At 31.3% G+C, this 20364-nt stretch overlaps 3 protein-coding genes across 4 annotated transcripts; 2 read left to right on the top strand and 1 right to left on the bottom strand.

The window, feature by feature from the left end:
• Positions 1–428: 428 nt before the first annotated feature.
• On the top strand, positions 429–6928 carry LOC114389436 (syntaxin-132-like). Its single transcript, XM_028350109.1, has 13 exons — positions 429–628; positions 2491–2601; positions 2733–2789; positions 2936–2984; positions 3463–3551; positions 3635–3708; positions 4482–4524; positions 4614–4674; positions 4779–4804; positions 4902–4979; positions 5143–5223; positions 5943–6008; positions 6545–6928. The coding sequence occupies exons 1-13, from the start codon at positions 611–613 to the stop codon at positions 6716–6718; spliced, it is 927 nt and encodes a 308-aa protein (XP_028205910.1). The 5' UTR covers positions 429–610; the 3' UTR covers positions 6719–6928.
• A 3833-nt stretch (positions 6929–10761) lies between these two features.
• LOC114389433 (ethylene-responsive transcription factor ERN1-like) lies at positions 10762–12097 on the top strand. Its single transcript, XM_028350105.1, has one exon. The coding sequence runs from the start codon at positions 10871–10873 to the stop codon at positions 11879–11881; it is 1011 nt and encodes a 336-aa protein (XP_028205906.1). The 5' UTR covers positions 10762–10870; the 3' UTR covers positions 11882–12097.
• Positions 12098–14901: 2804 nt separating this feature from the next.
• On the bottom strand, positions 14902–20143 carry LOC114389432 (tubulin alpha-3 chain-like). 2 transcript variants are annotated; one of them, XM_028350104.1, is made up of 6 exons: positions 19932–20143; positions 18099–18310; positions 17826–18025; positions 16784–17292; positions 15289–15409; positions 14902–15203 (listed from the first exon to the last, which is right to left on the bottom strand). In XM_028350104.1, exons 1-6 carry the CDS (start codon positions 20042–20044, stop codon positions 15126–15128), a joined length of 1233 nt encoding a protein of 410 aa, XP_028205905.1. In that variant the 5' UTR covers positions 20045–20143; the 3' UTR covers positions 14902–15125. The 2 variants fall into 2 exon arrangements, with proteins under 2 accessions (XP_028205905.1, XP_028205904.1); XM_028350103.1 differs by having other exon boundaries at positions 14902–15409.
• Between the last annotated feature and the right edge of the window lie 221 nt (positions 20144–20364).

The raw sequence follows: 20364 nt of genomic DNA, 5'->3' as shown, positions 1-20364 counted from the left end.
CACTATCTATCTTTTAGTATAAATTAAGAAACATAATCTATCTCTATAATCAACATGATATTTTTTGTGATAAATTAAGGAATATGATATTTTTTTAGTGAATTAAAGAATGTGATCTACTTATCTATCTATTTATCTATCTTTGATGAGGATGATTTTAACTAATTGACAATATAAAATAAATATTAACATTTATTTGAGATAAATTGAGAAAAAAAAATCATCCAAACTAATAATAACTTTTGTTTTATTAATTTTTTAATAATTAATTTCCAAATCACCCAAAACTAAACCCTTCAAAAAAGCTGTTACCTACCTGTCTAGGTCGGTGGGTTCCATTTACAAACTTTCCATTCTCAGATCAGAATACAACCAAACAAAGAAAGAAAAATAAACAAATAAATAAATAACAAATAAACGAAACTAAAAAACAAAAAGTTTGAAAAAACGTCTTATATCTTTCTCTTCTTCTCCGTGGAGAATGCATCTCTGTGGCCTGGTTTCTTGTTAACCAGGTCCTCACCAGCTTTTAAATACTTAAATTTCAATCAATCCCGATTTTCTCACATTCCCTTTTTGCCCTTTCTATCTCTCTCGTCTTTCTCCCACAATGAACGATCTTCTAACGGTAACCTTCAATTCTCCACCTTCTCTTTCTACTTTTTTTTTTTTAATTTTATTTTTCAATTTCATCATTGTTGATTCAACTTGTTTATTTCTTTTTTCTTTTTTGCATGCATTTGGGTTTTTTTTTTTTCTCAGATCTAACTTTGTGCATAATGTGCAATCCTCCTGATTTGCCTTTTTTTTTTCCTGCTTGTTTGCTGAGAAAATGAAGAAAACTTGTGGGGTTTGGGGAATGTGGGTTGAGAACTTATGAAATTTTAGCGTTTTTGTGAATTTTCTTCACGGTTTTGTGATTTGTATTCGTCAGTGTCTCGATCTGTTTCCTCTTAAAAAGTAAAAAAAAAATTATCAAAGAGGTTGCCATGGATAGTGACAATTAAATTAATCTAGACTTAAGCTTCTACTCGTGTTTAATTTTCAATGGTCAACTATGTTTGAGTTAATTAAATAAATAATGGATGCATTATGTATCATTTAATATATTCTTCAGTGGCCTCTTCTTGCCAATGAAGAAAACTTAGTGACTAATCAGATCGTGAAAGTGGGCTATGAAGGCTATAAGCTTATAGAGCTGTGATCAAAATAAAATTATTCTTGTAAAATCTGCATTTCCACTTCCCAGAATCCTATTTTTATTTACGTTGAATATATTTTTGTACTTTTTTATTTTTAAAATTATTCCTTCCAGATTATGTAACAGTGAACTTCTTAGAGACTCCATGATGTGTATAAAATGTTCTCTGATTTTTGTCTTTCTAATATTCTATGAACTGACAGTATACTTCGCTTTCTTTTAGCTACAAGTTGAAGTGCTGTTGAATGTTGATTACTACTGAGGCTCACACCCATACACATACACATGCTGCTCACAAAAGCCCCATTTTCCATAATGAATATCATTTAATAATCCAACAGAATTCTAATAATTAATTAAACAATGATAATCTACTAAATAAATTAGGAGAAATCTAACATTCTTGCATTTGGATAGCATTAGTTACATGTTGCTTATGAAAGCTCTGTTCTTTGGGATAATGCATTTATTGGCCTAGAGTACTCAGTTTGGTATCAATGAACATTCTGAGTTACCTGCTTAGTGCTCACAAAAGCTCCATTCACTGGCCCTACTTAGGAGTTGTATTCTTTTTGTTACACAACAGTTTTCTCAATATGATAATAAATTTGTCCTATGCATGAATAAAGTTGTGGATGTGTTTAAAGTCTGTGGTTGCAGTCTTATTGACATATTCATTATTCAATTGTCAAGTAGGCATGCCTATCCCCTAATGTTTCATGCCAAAGCTAAGGGAAGTCCTATTTTAATATTTACAAAGTTTATGAGATTTTTACAGAAGCTGTATTATGAAATTCTTTATTTGCAATATGTATTGAATGCAGTTAGACCCTTAACTTTGATTTGTACAACGAATTGGGCTGAAATTCAATCCTTCAATTGACTGTTACTGGGTCACAAAAACTGAATACCTGTGCACTAATGAAAATTGAAGCATATATTCATCTTTTGTTAGGTCTTAGAAATTAGAATAACCTGTCACAGTGTCACTACATAGGTCTTAACAGTAGTGTAGTGCTTAATAATTAAAAAGTCTTTGTAGTGAGACCATATCCAAAATTTTGAAAATGATTATTTGTTCTGTTTGTTGCAATTTGGGTTTTACATGCATCTAAGATCAGTATGTGCTTTTGTTGTATGTTGAATATTGTGCTATTTTGTCTATTTACTGTTTTCTAGGATAACAATAACTTTTTGCGGCTAGTTTTCCAAGGCCATGAAGATAGCAACATCAGTGTTAAGGTTGAACCATATTATATTAATTTGATGATCTGTTTTTCTTTACTCAGGAATCATTTGAAATTCCACGTGGCCAAGGTCACGGAGGTGGTGGTGACATTGAGTTAGGAGAATATGCAAGGAATTCAGGAGACCTGGGCTTGGATAGTTTCTTCAAGAAGGTGGTTATCTATATTCTTTATATATTCATCTTTCATTATTTCATTCCATTCCTTAGCTAAGGTTAGCCTCAACATTCATGTTCAATCATGTTGCTCATCTGATTGAATGATCCTATGACTTTTTTTAATAGGTTCAAGAGCTTGATAAACAATATGCTAAGCTGGATAAGCTTTTGAAAAAGCTCCAGGTAATCTGTCTTTACAAACTTGACTGCTATTGTTGGCATATACAAATTATGAAAGATGTGCTTCCTTGTTGGTTTATACTATGAAGTATGAACTAAAGATTGCTTGAAATTTGTCCTCACCATTTTTATGCAAACCTTGTATGCAGGATGCCCATGAGGAATCCAAAGCTGTGACCAAAGCTCCTTCCATGAAGGGTTAGTATAATCTTATTTTATCGTTTTTTCAAACAATCTTATGCATGTTCCGTTTTCCTTTTTATTTTAATTTTTAAGCACCATAACTAAAATAATAAAATAAAAACTATTTAGTCATGCATCCCTCCTTTTTCATTTAATTTAAAAAAAAAAATTATAGTGAGAGACACACAATGTGGAAATTACTACTCCTTTTTTAACTCATTGAACTTTTAGAGGAATATATATTGCAGGTGTTAATGAAATTTTGTATTGTAAAATATAATTAAATAATAGAGTAATAGTTTGCAAGCAATTATTATTTATAGTTTGAAATTATGATATTGATATGAAGAAGAATTTGCCGTAGGACTGCTTCTAGACGTTAAATTGCTCTTCTGATAAAAGGACAGATTTGAAGGTAGTTGTTCTGCGGATGCAAACGAAGTTCACAAGTGTTAAACTAATTGCTTCAGCTTGATCCTATGATTATTTGCAGCTATAAAACAGAGAATGGAGAAAGATGTTGATGAAGTTAAGAAAACTGCACATTACTTAAAGACCAAAATTGAAGAACTGGACAAGGAGGTGACTTTACTGAATGCCATTAATTGTCTTATTCAACCCATAGATTCTTGGTGTAAATCGACTCATTCCATTCTGTATTGTAGAATTTGGCAAACAGGCAGAAGCCTGGGTGTGGAAAAGGATCAGGTGTTGACCGGTCAAGAACAGCGACAACCATGTCAGTGATAATCCAGCTTTTTAATTCGTTATAATTGTCTCGTAACTTAGACAAGCTTTAGAAATTGAGTTTCTCATTGCATTTGTAGTTTAGTATATGTAATTCTCTCTTTGCTTTCATAACTTTACAACTATTCATTTCTCAAATTCTCTTGCAGTACAAAAATTCAATTGCATAACCAATTAGATACTTAAAATTTTACTTGATAAATACCAGTCTGTAAGAGAGTATCCAGCATGAATATTCCTCTTCTTAGGCAACTAAATTTCTAGTCCTTTTGGAGTCTAAAATATTATTTTGTCCTTGGCATCTTGGATGATATTCAATCAACTTTCGTAATATGATTATATATTATATATATCTGGAAACTAAGGAATGCTTAAAAAGGATAAATCAAGAGTAAAGGAAGGTGTTGTCATCTCAATCTAAATGCCGAAAGTCAATGTAACTTCTTTATATCATGAACCAAGTTTTTAATAGGAGACTTTTGTACCGAAGCTTCTTTAATCCTTAAATATTATTACAATAAAAGTTATGTTAATTTTTTGTGGTGGGCTTGTGGTCTAACTTATCTTACATATAATTAGTGATTACATGATAATTTTTCCACTTATTTCATGGCTTTCCACTTATATGAATATGCAACCTATGCTGAATCATAATGAGTAAACCTGGGGATTTTTCCAACCAGGATTAGACTGTTGGTCTTCTGAATCATTCTTCTTAATGTTTTATTGGACATATCTCATCTGTACCTTGTATTAATTTTGCAGTTCTTTAAAAAAGAAACTGAAAGATAAAATGGCTGAATTTCAGGTGGGTTTGTCTCATTTTTTTGAGATTTTTTTTATTCTCCTGTTCTTTCAATTCACCTGACCTGAGTCCATTTTTGAAAATCTTTGCAGACCCTGAGAGAGGCCATCCATCAAGAGTATCGTGAGGTGGTTGAGAGACGCGTTTTTACAGGTTTGAGTTGTTTACTCATTAGTAGTTGTATTCTATTTTATACCATTAACTTTCATGCAAATGGAGTTAATTTGTTTTTATTCTCTATTTTTCATGATTTTCAGTTACGGGCACAAGAGCTGATGAGGAGGTATTCTTTCTTTTCTTAACTATTATTCATTAGCTGATGCAGAGCTGATGGAAATGTCTTTTAGGAGTTTATCTTCTAATCATATAACTATGTACAGACAATTGACAGATTAATTGAAACTGGAGATAGTGAACAAATTTTCCAGAAGGCTATTCAGGAACAAGGACGAGGCCAGGTTCATATCTTGCTCTTGCTTTCTCCTTCAATTCCTCCTCAAATGCATATTCAACTTTTTATATTATCCAATATTAACATGAATATCATTCACTCATCTAAACCCACCATTCATACAAACCTACCTTGCCATTGTACACTCATAGATGGAGTTATCTTTGTAGATAATGGACACCTTGGCTGAAATACAAGAGCGACATGAAGCAGTTAGAGATGTTGAGAGAAAACTTCTTGATTTACAACAGGTATTTAATCAGTTTGTTCAATTAATTTGACTGTGATAATGTAGCTTCACAAATTAGGAAACTTAATATCCTGAGTAGATGATGACACAAACATGCGGAAAATAGTGCATAAAATAATTGCTTGTGCAGCTTTACCTTTTTCTTTTTACATTCTGTCCTGATAAGTACAACTTTATGTATAGTAAGGGCCTATGCTATAGAACCATTATATCACTAGAACAAAAGGAGGGGGAGGAGGGTAATGGATTGAGATTATTTTGAACTGGAAAATATTTTGTTCTTTATTCATATCATATGATGATGGATTTAGTCATATCACACGATAAACTATAGTGGTATCACTTCACTTCTGAAGGAATTTCCTGCTACAGTTTTGCTGTTTAGGATATTTATATTACCGCTTCATCTTCCTTCCCAGTTCACACACAATCTAGGTCTTCTTATTTTGATATATTTATGTACATCTTGCACAAGTGATCCACACAGGGAGATAGGAACCATAAAATATATAACAGCACTACACCTGTGGGAAGCTAAAAATTGCTTTTGCAAGTCATTATTAGAGTGCCATAAGAAAAGAGTAATTAATTTTCAAAAGTGTGATTAGATGTTATGCTGGCACAAATATGCACATAATGCACACACCCGCTTGCCTGCTAGATATGTGAAGGTAGAGATAGATATCTAGTTTGGACGCTAATCACTTTATGTCTTGGCAGATATTTCTGGATATTGCGGTGTTAGTCGACGCGCAAGGAGACATGCTTGACAACATAGAAACACAGGTATTTTTTATCTTATTGCTTATAAGACCACACACACATGTAGGGTGTCAAGTGAAAGATGAGAGCATGAAATGAGCAAATTTTGACTGTATAATTCAAATGGAAGTATAGTTAAGATTAAAACTAATTAAAACAATCTTCACTATCCATGTATGGTTATATGACCAAGATTAACTCATGTCACCTCTCACTGGATATGCCCCCTATATATATAAAAGGATTAGTTTATCAGTGTGACACTCACTCTTACCTTAAGGTGGAGATATAAGGTTGGTTGGGTGGTTAAGAAAGAAGGAAAGGCAGAAAAGGTTGCGGGTTTGATTCCTCCTACTAACAAAAGAACTAACAATTAACATTTGTCGATAAAAAAAAAAAAAACTCTGACCTTAAGGTACATCAAGATTAACTCAATATATACTTTTAAAATACATGAAAATAAGAGTTAGTTGATTATTTTATTGTTGTTTAATTTTTATAAATTTATGCACTATGTGTATTTATGCGTTGATCAAAGTTGGTTTCTGCTCTTGCATCAGGTTTCAAGTGCAGTGGATCACGTGCAGCAAGGCAACAATGCCCTCCAGAAGGCAAAGAAACTACAAAGGAACTCTAGAAAATGGATGTGCATTGCAATCATGATACTTCTCATCGTTATTATAATCATTGTTGTTGCTGTCATCAAACCATGGGTTACCAAAAAGGGTGCATAGTATCCTATCACTTATACCTCATGATTCTTTTTCCTGATCCATTCTTTTATTTCCGCATGTTTTAAGAACATTCTTTCCGTGTTGTTTGCACCTGAAAGAAACATTGGACCAACAAATATTGAATTGAGTTGTATACTATTGTTACATAAAAGAAAATGTATTGATTACTATCTCCAACACTTCTGAAAGAAAACAAATTACTTTTATTTATCTGTCATTATTTAAAATTTAAGATGACATTTATTGTTTTCTCATTTTGTTTTAATAAATTAGAGAAATAAAAGGCATATTAAGAAACCACAATTAGTTTTAATAAAAATGAGAAAATTAATTATTTTTTTAATCTATTTGTTTTAACCTTAAATGAAAATTAGATAAAAAGACACAGGAAGTTTCTTTTGACTTCAAATTATTGGTGATTGTGAACTTTTATTCATTTATTTTGGGAGACTGGTGAACATTTAACTTCCACTTCTCTTAAGTCATTGATTGAGACTATGTTTAGATTGGTGGAAGAAAATGAAATGAACAGGAAAGAAATATAATGTACTCATTGATAAAACAAGGATGAAATATATTGAAAATTAATGGAATTTATTTCATTCTATTTTATTGTTTATCTTCATCTTCTCTCCGATTTGGAGGAATAAAACAAAATGAAAAATTTGTTCAGTTCCATCATAACATATCAACTATCAATTTGATTTCTGAAAGTATAACACGATGATATTTTAGTCCTTGAATCGAAAGAAATTACAAAAAATACCTAAAAATTGTATTTCGTCTGTCAAAATTGGATGTCCATTAACAAGTCCCCCTAACATTTTTGATGTGGTACGTTAAGTGTCAAGTAGTGTCTTCACTGCTTTAGTCCTTAGATTGAAAGAAATTATATAAAGTACCTTCGCCAGTTAGACTAGAATAAAATTGAATGTCCATTAACTAATCCCCTCAACATTTCTGATGTGATGCATTAGGTGTCAAATAGTGTCTTCACTAGTTTGTTACCTGATAATCACATTAGCAATGACGAAAATAAAAGATTTTTCTTTTTAGAATTATTCAGCTTCATATTCATTGTCACTTTATAAGCCTCATTTTACCAACTACCAAGCCCTCGGTGGACACAAGGCCAATCACCATAATCTTGTTGGCTACAGTGAAATCAACCCACCTTCATTGATGTTGCTGGTTGTGATAGTAATATCTCTGTTAATACTTTAATATACGTTGAGTCAAAGATATTTGGTTTACCACAAACAAATGTCAGCATTTTCAGTAGTTAAAACGCAAGGAAACAATTGTATATATATACACACACATTCAATGACATTCATAGAATGGGGTGCCAAGAACATGTTATATATATCATCCATTATTGTATGATAAGATTTAAAACCTTTCTTATAAAATTCATCAACACTTACTCTATAACCAATATGCTTTATAATTTCAACCTTGAATTTTCAAACCATGTTAATCTAGCAATTACTGTTAGCATGATTAGTTAATTATTATGGTCGTTTCATATAAGCAGTGGCACAATTGCTGCGATTCCCTCTATATATATACAATTTTTTTTTATTAGTTGTAAATATATTATAACGTTAGTGGGAGGATTCAAATCCACAACCAGTAACTTCTCCTTTTTCCCTTCAACCATTTAACTTGTTTCTCACCATCAATCTTATAATTGTTTTATGTACATAATTTTGAATTTTAGATAGATTAAGATAGCATTGTTTCCATTTTTTTATAATCAATGTTTTTTTATAGATTGGTCATGGGTTCGAATCCGGAAACAGCTCTTTGCATATGCAAGGGTAAGGCTGCGTACAACATCCCTCCCTCATACCTTCGCATAGCGAAGAGTCTCTGGGCAATGTGGTACGAAGTTTAATGTTTTTTTATAGATTAAGGTAGATTAAAATAGCATTGTTTTCCTGTTATATACCCAACTTGCTTAATATAGTAATGCTTGCGTCCTTTTCATTATATTTTCATTTCGCGTGCAACATGGGATTCAACGTGAACACTTTGGTGGTGCGCAATTACTTATCAAATTTCATTTCATCATTAGAAAAAATATATATAAAAAAAAACTAAAACTAAAACTCTGTCGATTAACTCAAATTGAAAAAAGTTTTTAGGTTGGCTTTATTGTCTTTCTTGGTTAACAAATAAGACAACGACAATGTCTTGTATTTCACAAACATTGTTGGATTAGTTGAAAATGGTGAACATATGAATATAAAGGTGGAGAACAGATGGGTTAGTCAGTGACGTGAGGACAACTTACAACAAACGCAGTTCACACGGCATGATATGAGCATAAATATCTTATAAAAAATTATATTTGTATACACTATTTCTTTATAAAATAATTTGTATAATACCAGATAGAAAATTGTATAATAAAGTACGATAGGAAGAGAAAATCAAAGAGAACTTTATAATAATATGATTAATGTGGTAAGGAGAGGAGAACATACGATATTACAAAAAGTATTGTAAAGTTGATATATAAATTTTACATATTAATGAAATGTGTTAGTTTCTACAACTTTTGAAAATTCATTTTTTTAGTTGCTAGATGCAAAGAACGTTAATGAAAGTGGAAGCATTCTCAACATTTGTCATTATATGTTTTCAAACGTCGTGTAACCATTTTCATTAAAGTCGTTGACTTCTAGAGATTAAACGATTTTTTTTAATTATAGAGATTAAAATAACCTTTTTTTTATTTGATAGATAACAAACAGATTTATCTTAAGTCTCAAATTACTAAAAAAACATAATTAGGTTTCTTGAGAAAAAAAATACAATTGAGTTCTATAATATTTTCGTCTTGAATAAAAAACTATGAGTGTTTTTTACTTTACTGGTCAAAAACTAATCTTACTCTTAGTATAATTGATGTTGATAAAAAAACTACATATAAAAAGAATTAAACATAAATTATATAATATAATATAGTATTTAAGTGTGTAGTGATATAGATGGTGAATAATGACTTGGTCCACCTTAATTAGTGCTAAGCATGGCCTTTTGAGTGTTTGTTTATGGATGCATCTCAAGGATCATTAGGGAGCCTCCACATGGAGGACATTGACGCCATCACCACTATCTTTTCAAGTGCTTGAGCCAGGCAAAAAGATGGGAAGAGGGGACAAAAACTAGCTTGCCATTGACCAAGGTGTAAAGATGGGATGAGGGGACAAAACTAGCTTCTTGTTTTGTATTTTCCTCACTTGGTTTTGTGTAGATGGTTTGGTGATTCTGTTCTGGCTTCCTAATCGTGGCCAGAACACCGTTGTCAAATTTGGCATTGATAAAATGACATTTTTTTGTTGACCATATATATATATATATATATATATATATATATATATATATATATATATATATATAATGAAAGAGAAAGATGAAAGAAAAAAAATGAAAAATTTGATAAATAATAGTAACATGGAGCTATATTGAGAGAATGTAATAGATAGGTAGAAATGAGAGGGAATATAAAATTGATTAATTTCTATCTAATCTAATTTATTGACAACTAAATTTTGATCCTTTATTTATAATTTAGAAGATATCACTCTAATCGCTTAAAATTTTTGTGTCTAACCAAATTAATTCTCTCATGAATCTATCACACTACTACAAAAAGATCAAAGTAATTTTTTTTAACTCAATAAAACAAATTGAAATCTAAAATATTGATAAGGAGCAAAATTCTCTTTCAGCATTCACAAAATAATTACATCAAATTGATTATGTTTTAGAGTCTGCATCTAAAATAAAAAATAATAATAATAACTTGGTTGTGTCAGTAATGCAATGCCAACAAACGAGACAGGTATAGCGATCATTCCGAACAAAGTCAGGAGAAATTGAATATGACTGCTAACTTGTCTTCATCATACATAATAATTTTATACATTTTAAAAACTAACCACAATAAAAGGAAAAAAAAAATTCAAGAACTACTCTTGTAATATACTAAGCCCACTTGCTAAATAACTACTTTTTTCTTCCATATATTATGATCTCATCACAAACTTGCAAGAACAACATGAAAATTGAGGAACCAAACCAAACCAAATCTATCTTTGTGAGTTGTGAGAGCTAAGGAAGTTTTTCTGCTACTTTGTGATGGAAATTCAATTCCAGCATCCAAAGCAGCACTTGAGAGCAAACACACCAAAAGGAGGCAAAGTATTCAAAGGGAGAAACAACAACAAAACCAAAAGCAAGTATGTTGGGGTGAGGCAAAGAGCATCAGGGAAATGGGTTGCTGAGATCAAAGACACAACACAAAAGATAAGAATGTGGCTTGGCACATATGAGACTGCAGAGGAAGCAGCCAGGGCTTATGATGAAGCTGCATGCCTCCTTCGTGGATCCAACACTCGCACCAACTTCATCACACGTGTGTCCCTCGATTCCCCTCTCGCTTCCAGGATTCAGAATCTTCTCAACAGCAGAAATGGTACCAAAACCAAACATCAAGAACAAGATGTGGAAACTTGTCACACAAGGATCAAGAGCAACCGACAAGAGTCGTCGGTTGCTCTAGCAGAAGGAACTTGTCCTCCACAACATGGTGAATTAAGATTTGAATCTTCGTTGGAAGACATGTCCACGTTTAGTATCCCACCGTATATTGATCAGGATTGTCTCCAAAAGAAAATACTTGTGAAAAACGAGAAAAGAAGAAGGGTCAACAGCACCACTAGTACTGCAAGTGCTAGTACTAGTAATAGTACTAATTCAAGCAATAATAGTGACACATGTGAGAACTCACTTTCTAGTGAGACAACACAAAACACACAACAATTTGATGATGATGATGATGCTTATAGGCCTGATTTGAGCAATTTCATAGGGTCTGAGTCAGGTTCTCAGAACAATCCTTCATGGGGATTTGAACCTTCTTCTTTTGTTCATTTTCCATTTAGCCAAGTAATGGATGTGGCAAACCTTCCTGATATAGCTGGCTTGGAGCTTCCAGATTTTGAAAGGATGAAAGTTGAAAGGCAAATATCAGCTTCACTTTATGCAATTAATGGTGTGCAAGAGTACATGGACACTGTCACTGTTCAAGACTCTAATAATAATGTAGCTATCTGGGATTTTCCACCCTTGTGCTCATTTTTGTGTTAAGCCTGAAGGTCTAAGTATGATCCAGCAAATCTTTCTTCCAATTTGTCTACAGTATTTTTTGTTCTTCTTTTACTTTATTTCTGTTTAAAAATAGGAAAGAAATAGAATTCTGTTTAACTGCTTTCAAATATTAGCAGGAAGATATGTGAGTTGCATTAGCTGCTTGAGGAATCCCTTTTCAGTCATTATTATGTAAGAAGTCAGAGCATTCATGTATGTATTTGGCAAAAATAGCAGACAACTACAAATTGAAAGATGAAAATTGATATTCTAGCCAATTCAATCAAATAAAATTACTTTTTTTTATGAGTAAATAAAATTACGTTGAATTTGTTAGTAAGTGTAAAATAATATAAAACAATAAATTTAATTACTTGACCTTCATTGAAATTGGTTATATATATTCAAATAGATGAAATAATTATCACTTTTTATATTTCAATTAATTTTAAATTATTTTTCATCTTAAAAATTAGGATGACAATTTTTTTTTCAATTTTATTCATATTTTTATTTGAAAAACTATTTTTTTTTTATTATTTTAGTTTTGGGAAGAGAGTACTTACTTTCCTAAACATTACCTCTAAACTCTTAAACTTTAGTTCCATCCTACTTGATCCTTAAAATTTACTCTTCTTCCAAATAAAATACTCTTGCGCATAAAAGCTTAATTTCAAATTTCCAAAAAAAAACTTAATTTCAGTTTCATCTCAGTTAGTTCTTACAGTTTACTTCTTTCATAAATAGTCTCTTATATTAAATCGGAATGAAACTACTAATATAAAAGAGATCTCAACCATTTATTTAGTTTACATCCTTATCATTTATTAATTTTATTTTTATAAATCACTTTTTCAAACACTGAAACATAAAATTTAGAATTAAAAGAAAACCAAATAAAGGTTTAATTTTTTTTATTTTCTTTTTCCTAAATTTTTATTTTTATTTTATTTTATTTAATATATGAAAAAAATTAACAAAAAAGATTAATGAACGATTGACGTTTAAGATGAATAATCTAACTCTAAATTGAAAAAAAAACTATTAATGAAAAAATAATTTAAGGATCAATCAGAATGAAATTAAATAATCCCTCACAACGACGAACTAATATTTGAAACCCTAATAAAAGAGACCGAAATGATGATAACCGTTAATAACCAAAACAAGATTGAAAATAAAGTTCACAAGGTTTGCATTTGTAAAAGCGATAAAATTAAAGATTAATTAAAATGAAATTAAAGTTTACAGTGTCTATTTACAAATTAGATAAAACTTAAGGGATCAAACTAGAATAAAATTAAAATTTAAATGTATCTATATATAAAAGGGATAAAGTTCAAAGAGTAGAGTACTCTTTTCCTTAGATTTTTATTAATAAAGATCAAATAATTTGTTATAAGATAAATAAACAGAACACTAAACAATACATCAAATATGATTAAAAAGAGAGAGAGGCTCTAGAAATTAAAAAGGGTAAGGGAGGAATTGTAAAAAGATAGGGAAGATAAAAGTAAAAAAAAAATAGTCTTATATTTGTTTTTTTGGTGATGAGTTAAGTCTTATAAATTTAAATGTTAGGTATTAATACTCGGGTAGTATGATAGAATTGTACTCTGATTTCTTAAGGAAAATTTGTAATTTAAACTATGTGAATGAAAAAGATGTAATTAAAAGAAAAATTACTAAAAATTAATTATTAATAAAATAAATAAATACTTCGTACATGTAATATAATAATAAAAATAAATAAATGTTACATGAAATAGCATTTGGAAAATTTTTATAAAAACGTTACAATAAATAGTTTGTTTTATCAAATATATTTAATTTGATCAAACCAATTTTTAAATTAGGAATTAACTTAGAAGTATTTCTAAACACACTTAAATTAAAGATTAATTTTCCTCACATTTCATATTTAAAATATCTAAAGTAAAGCATGCAGTCTATTTTCTGTGTCTTTCCGAATTCCGAGTAGACACAAGTGAAAAAATATAGACTTTAGAGACAAGGTGCAGCAAGAAAATTGGGATCTTGCACCCCAGGGACAAAATCCCGTTGACTATTCTACTTATGTTTCTTTACATGCATCAACAGTACAATTATACTCCCTTGAAATTTCCTTAACGCTAGACTATGTTTGTTTGCATTACAACAACAATAATTATTATTTACTAAATGTTGGTTTTAATCTATTATGTATTAATGCTGTTTTTTGTACTGAGAAAAAAGAATTGTGCAATGATAGTATAAAAGTTTTTAAATATTCATCCTATAAAAAAATTTAACATTCTTAGTACATAGATATTAAACTTTTTTTTTCACTTTAGTATATTAAATTTTAAAAATTTTATTCTAATATTTTATATTTTCAAAATTTTTATTTTATTATATTATGTTTTAGAAGTTTTATTTTATTTTAATTTTTTATGTTTTTGATGAACATAGAATTGACCCACTGAAAAATCTTTATGCCGAGATCACATATGTCTCTAAGTAATTATAGAACTGAGCTTAATTTTATCACTTATTATCACATCCAAAGATATGCTTAGATGTTGCATATTGTTCAAAGACACCATTTCACCTGCCTTGTTCATGCTATCAACCTGGTATGAACCGGCCAATTTTCCAAATGAACCATCGGCCAATTATCCTTGAATGTTACACGATAAATGCATGTAACTTCTCACTGTCCCATGTGATATCATCTTTCATGTTGTCCCATGGGTATCCATTTAATTGTCCATTTTCAATTTCTAGCAAGTTTATCCACCTGTGTGTGGGATTTTTTGTCATCCCTATTCATGCTAACTAGATTAAGAAACTACAATAAAATTCAGTCATGTGATGTGGATCACTAATGTGAAATAGCAATGGTCAAGGAATATAAGAATATGTTTTCTCTGATTCGGCTCATATATAGAATGAATAACTCACTAGATGTTTCGGTATATGATTCCTTGGAGGATGAATAATATGTGATTCATCAAAATGACATGACAATTACACTGCCATTGTACATGAATTAAACAATTCTCTCAACACTTTAATTTAAAACAATCATAAGATCAATGTTACACCATACAACAAAAAGATGCATGCATAAAAATAATGAACAAGGACAACATTACATGGCAAAAGTCATAATAAAAACTTAGGAAGATGTAGGTAGCTACTAGCTAGTGAAGGAGGATTAAATGATTAATTACTTCTCAGCAACTTTAAACATCATCTTCATCTACACCTTCATCCCCAACCTCTTCATAGTCCTTTTCAAGGGCTGCCAGATCCTCTCTGGCTTCTGAGAATTCACCTTCTTCCATTCCTTCACTCACATACCAGTGCACAAAGGCCCTTTTGGCAAACATGAGGTCAAATTTGTGGTCAATGCGAGAGAAAACCTCTGCCACAGCTGTGTTGTTGCTTATCATACAAACTGCTCTTTGCACCTTGGCAAGATCACCTTCTGGTACCACTGTTGGAGCCTGGTAGTTGATACCACACTTGAAACCAGTAGGGCACCTGAAATTAGTCATCAAAACTGTTTATTCAGATGTTTAGAAAGAGAAACAGAAGTCCAACGATTGAGGTACTAACATTTAGTTCAATTTATTTGGAGTTTATTTTAACGAGCAAATAAATTATACACTGAGAATATAAAATAATTTTAACAATTTTATGTCAGTTGATTTAGATGTTTGGTGATATTAAACTTTTAGTTTAACAATCCAACTTAATACAGATGCATACATAGGACTCAAACTTAAGATCTCTGGTTAAGTCAAAACAACTTCATATTAATTGATCCCCGCACTACTCTAGTAATAGCTTTTAACTTCTATTTCCTTTTTTCTTCTTTATTTCTAATTTCAAAATTCAAAATCTAAGAACACGCTAGCAAAGACATTAACTTAAAATAACTTCTAAACTTAAAAAATATAAAACTACCAAATATCTTTAAATTTTAGAGCAAATTACAACTTCTGAAATTTAACTAAATTACACTTGATATACTTTTATTACATTACTTAGATCTTCCTTAATTTATATAATTGCATAAGAAATTACATTACTTATGTTGATGTGAACTGTTATATTAATTGAGGAAAGTTTGTCTATGGTAAAAGAAAAGAAGGTTATCAAATGAAATGTTGTTCAGCATCAAGGGGTATCAGCATAATTTATACTAAATTTAAAACTCATTTTTAACTTCAAAGTTAAAATAGTCTTTTAAGTTAAAAAAGCTACACCAAACATTTCCTTAGTCTCCCTTAAAATAGGATTGAACAAGGAGTCAGTTCAGGTCTTTCAATCTCATGAATGAGCAGCACCTAATAATTATATTGGACAAGACCTAAAAGAATAACTTGTTTTACTGCACTAGCTTATAATTTATCAGTCTTTCTACTATCAATCTTTTAACAGTGTCTGATTCAACCCATAGACCTAATTGAGCCCCATACAAAAATTCACCCCATGAACCTTTCAAGAAAAAAAGAGCCCCAAAATTGGGACAACTCTTCCTAAATTTTGTTGAGATGTTTCAGTCAATAATCAAAACAGAGCAGTTACAACTTTCATGATTTCACATAAACAGGTCAAAATCATAATCAAACAACAGCTTTTACCACTCAGGAGTGTCATGCAAATAAGTTTAATATTGATAGTTCAGCGCTTATTTTCCTGGTACTATTTTCTATAATCTCAATCTTTAAAACAAAAGAAAAGGCAAAAATATAGAAGGAACTAGAAAAACTGACTATGGAAAGTCCATACTAATGATCAGATAGTTAGGACCACAACAGAAAGAACAGAACAGGAAAAGATCATGCAATCCAAATTCTATATATATATATATCATAGTATGATGTTGTTCTTCCAAGGAAGTGTAGTTACCAGTCAACAAATTGAACTTGTCTCTTTGTCTTGATATTTGAGACAGCAAGGTTTACATCTTTTGGAAAAACATCCCCACGATACATGAGGCAGCATGCCATGTACTTGCCATGTCTTGGATCACACTTGACCATCATGCTTGATGGCTCAAACACAGCTCTGGTGATCTCAGGCACTGACAGCTGCTCATGGTAGGCCTTCGCAGCAGATATCACAGGGGCATAAGAAGAAAGCATGAAATGGATGCGCGGATATGGCACAAGGTTGGTTTGGAACTCAGAAATGTCCACATTGATTGCACCATCAAATCTCAAGGAAGTGGTTAAAGAAGAGATGATTTGAGATATCAAGCGGTTCAAGTTGGTGTAATTTGGCCTTTCTAATTCTAGTGATCTTCTGCAGATGTCATATATTGCTTCATTGTCCAAGAGCACAACTACATCACTGTGTTCAATAAGAGAGTGATTGGAAAGAACAGTATTGTATGGTTCAACAACTGCAGTAGATACCTGCATGTTAACAACAACACTACAGTAAGGACATTCCACTCGGACAATTTGGTATAATGATATAGAAATGTGGATAATCAATAAGAAGCACAATTAAGGAAGCCAAGAATATTCTAAAGTGTGTAGAGCAACATATGTGAAAGCATCTCTAGCAATTTAACATCATATGTTGGAAGTTAACATTACTGCAATGTATATGCAATTTTCATCATGTACTAATACAGAGGAGTGCTAATAACATAGTCTCGAACACTCTTCTTAAAACATTCTTTTTTATTGATTGAAATTTATGTACATCCCACTAGTTTGGGATTAGGATCCCCAGTAAATGAGGAATAGAACTCACATGAATTTCACTCAATTGGAGAGAAAATGTCACAAAAATTGTTAAAGGGTGTAGCATTTCTCATTACTGGAATATTCTCCACTAGAGATTTTCTTCATACTGAAGGATTGGAATAAAAGGTCATAGCATGTTGTAAAGTCAACAAATGTTTGATGCTCCACCACAAACAGATTTCATTTTACTACACCTGAGGAGAAGGATAAATGATGAAGCCAAGCTTTGACTTCTTCCCATAATCTACAGACAAACGTTCCAAAAGCAATGACCCCAAGCCAGAACCAGTGCCACCACCAACAGCATTGAAAACCAAGAATCCTTGCAAGCCAGTGCAATTGTCGGCTAACTTCCTGATACGGTCAAGGCACAGCTCTTCAATTTCTTTTCCAACTGCAGCATATAGACACCAAATAAGTGACACTGTCAGATAGAACATACCCAATTTTTTTAGGAAGTGACTGACCTGTGTAATGTCCCCTTGCAAAGTTATTAGCAGCATCTTCCTTGCCAGACATTAATTGCTCTGGATGAAAGAGTTGTTTGTAAGGACCACATCTTATTTCATCAATTACACTAGGCTCCAGATCAACAAATAATGCCCTTGGGACATATTGGCCAGTTCCAATTTCACTGAAGAAGGTGTTGAAAGCATCATGTGCATCATTTGAACCATCACTGCAAGCACATGTACATGAAATTATGAATCAGTGCCAAAAAAAGTAAAGGGAGAAACAATTACATAGTATTTGTTAGAAAACCAAGGTCTGATTTTAAGTTAATGAGAAAATTAAAGCTTAAAAGGTGGGAACAAAAATCATTTTATTACAAATTTGAGCTCCAATTTGTTTCATTCTTTATATTCTATGACAAAATACAGGTAAATGAAGCAACAATTAACCATTTGATTTCAACCCTTCAACTAATGTGAAGAAAAGCAGTATAGCGGATCCACTTTTGAAGCCTCAAAGATTGCCAATAAAAAGGCGCTCATAAAATGTATTAATGTGACTAAAGAAATAAAGGGTGGCAGGAAATGGAGTAGCTATCAGCTAATAAGAAACTCAACAGAAACAGAACAAAAAAATTATAAGAACCCACAGTGTTGACTCATAAGGTTTCTAAAAGCAAGTTTAAACATAGTTATTTCAGAAACATAACTATAGAAAGTGGAAGGAATATATATAGACCTAGTCTATAAGTTGGTAGCTATCTGTGTTTCTAAGTTGAGTGCAAATCACTAGCTACAAGCAATACCTTGGCACAAAGATGAAATTAAGAGTTGAATGCCTTGTAAGTGATGCACCTTTTATGTGTGGAAATGAAAAAATTAAAGGGACTATATTATACTGAAATGGCTTAGCTAACTACATGACTTTAGATCACCTTTTCTATGGATCTGCAATGATATTACATCACCTAAGAGCAGATAGCTAAAGAAATTCCTTATTTGAGTTAAGGCCATAAATTTGTCAAAATTGATTTTGACATGTCAATTACTACATTATCACATAATTAACAAAGATTTCCAAATCCAGGGAAGGTTTAATCAATCCATGAGGGAAGCACATCGCCGCAGCCCGCAATGCATTTAATTGAAATTCATGTTAATACACTTCACAAAAATGATCATAGAATGATAAAATGGAATACATGATACATAAACCAGAAACGTAATAATTTAGAAATAAACATGTAATGTGCTAGGTTGATTGATACTTTAATTTAAAGCACAGCCTATAAATGACCCCACTATGTAAACATAAAAACTAACAATAGAACGCAATTCTTTTTTCAGAAAAAATTAAGTCCGAGGAATGATCAAAGGAGAAAATTAAGGAAGCAAAAGTTGAAAATAGATTAAAAGAAGCTTTCCTATGATTGATACTAACAAAAAATAAAGGATCACTAATGCTACAATGATCCAATACAAAGCTCAGGCATGCATGACATGACACGACGTTAATCATATATAACAATGTACAGGCATTTGAATCGCAATATATTGATCATAAACGCACCCAAAGAATCAAGAAACTTGTAGGTATCCCCAGAATATATTGCACCTAGTAAATCAACGTAACATGTGACATAGAAATTGGATCTTGGCCTTGGATTAATTTTAAAGAAATTGCTACATTATGTTTCAAAATTAATTTTTTCCAAAAAAAAAAATTATTCTAACCAAAAATTGAAGGCCAGGTGAGAGTATTTAAGAATTGCCTAAAATGCAATAAATATATAGAAAACAATATCTTATAAAAAGGGACGTAGGGAGTAGAAGAAAAAAATATAAGACCTGGGCATTGTTCCATCAGGTTGAATGCCATGTTCAAGGCAATATAGCTCCCAACATGAATTACCAACCTGAATTCCAGCTTGCCCAATATGAATGCTTATTATTTCTCTCATATTCTATGTCTCTCTTTTCTTCTACGATTCTAGTTATGTTTAACAATCGAAAAATACTAATGAAAAACAATAATCACAAGACTCATAAAAAAAACTAATAGTAATTACTAGTTGGATGGGAATGCAAAACAGAGAAATCAAAGAAGAAGAAGAAGAAGAAGAAGAAGAAGAAGAAACTCTTATTTTATCCCTTCCTCTCTTAACGTGGCTATTAAGGGAAATCTTAATTAGTGCATGAAGTTCCAAATGCCATAAGCACTGAGTTTAACCGGTGATTAAATCCTCAAATTATTGAACGGTTTTGATTACTATTAATTGGG

The sequence above is a fragment of the Glycine soja genome, chromosome 16 (assembly GCF_004193775.1).
Source record: "Glycine soja cultivar W05 chromosome 16, ASM419377v2, whole genome shotgun sequence".
NCBI lineage: Eukaryota > Viridiplantae > Streptophyta > Magnoliopsida > Fabales > Fabaceae > Glycine > Glycine soja.
Note: the sequence above shows the minus strand (reverse complement) of the source record. Positions and strands in the feature narration are given on the sequence as shown.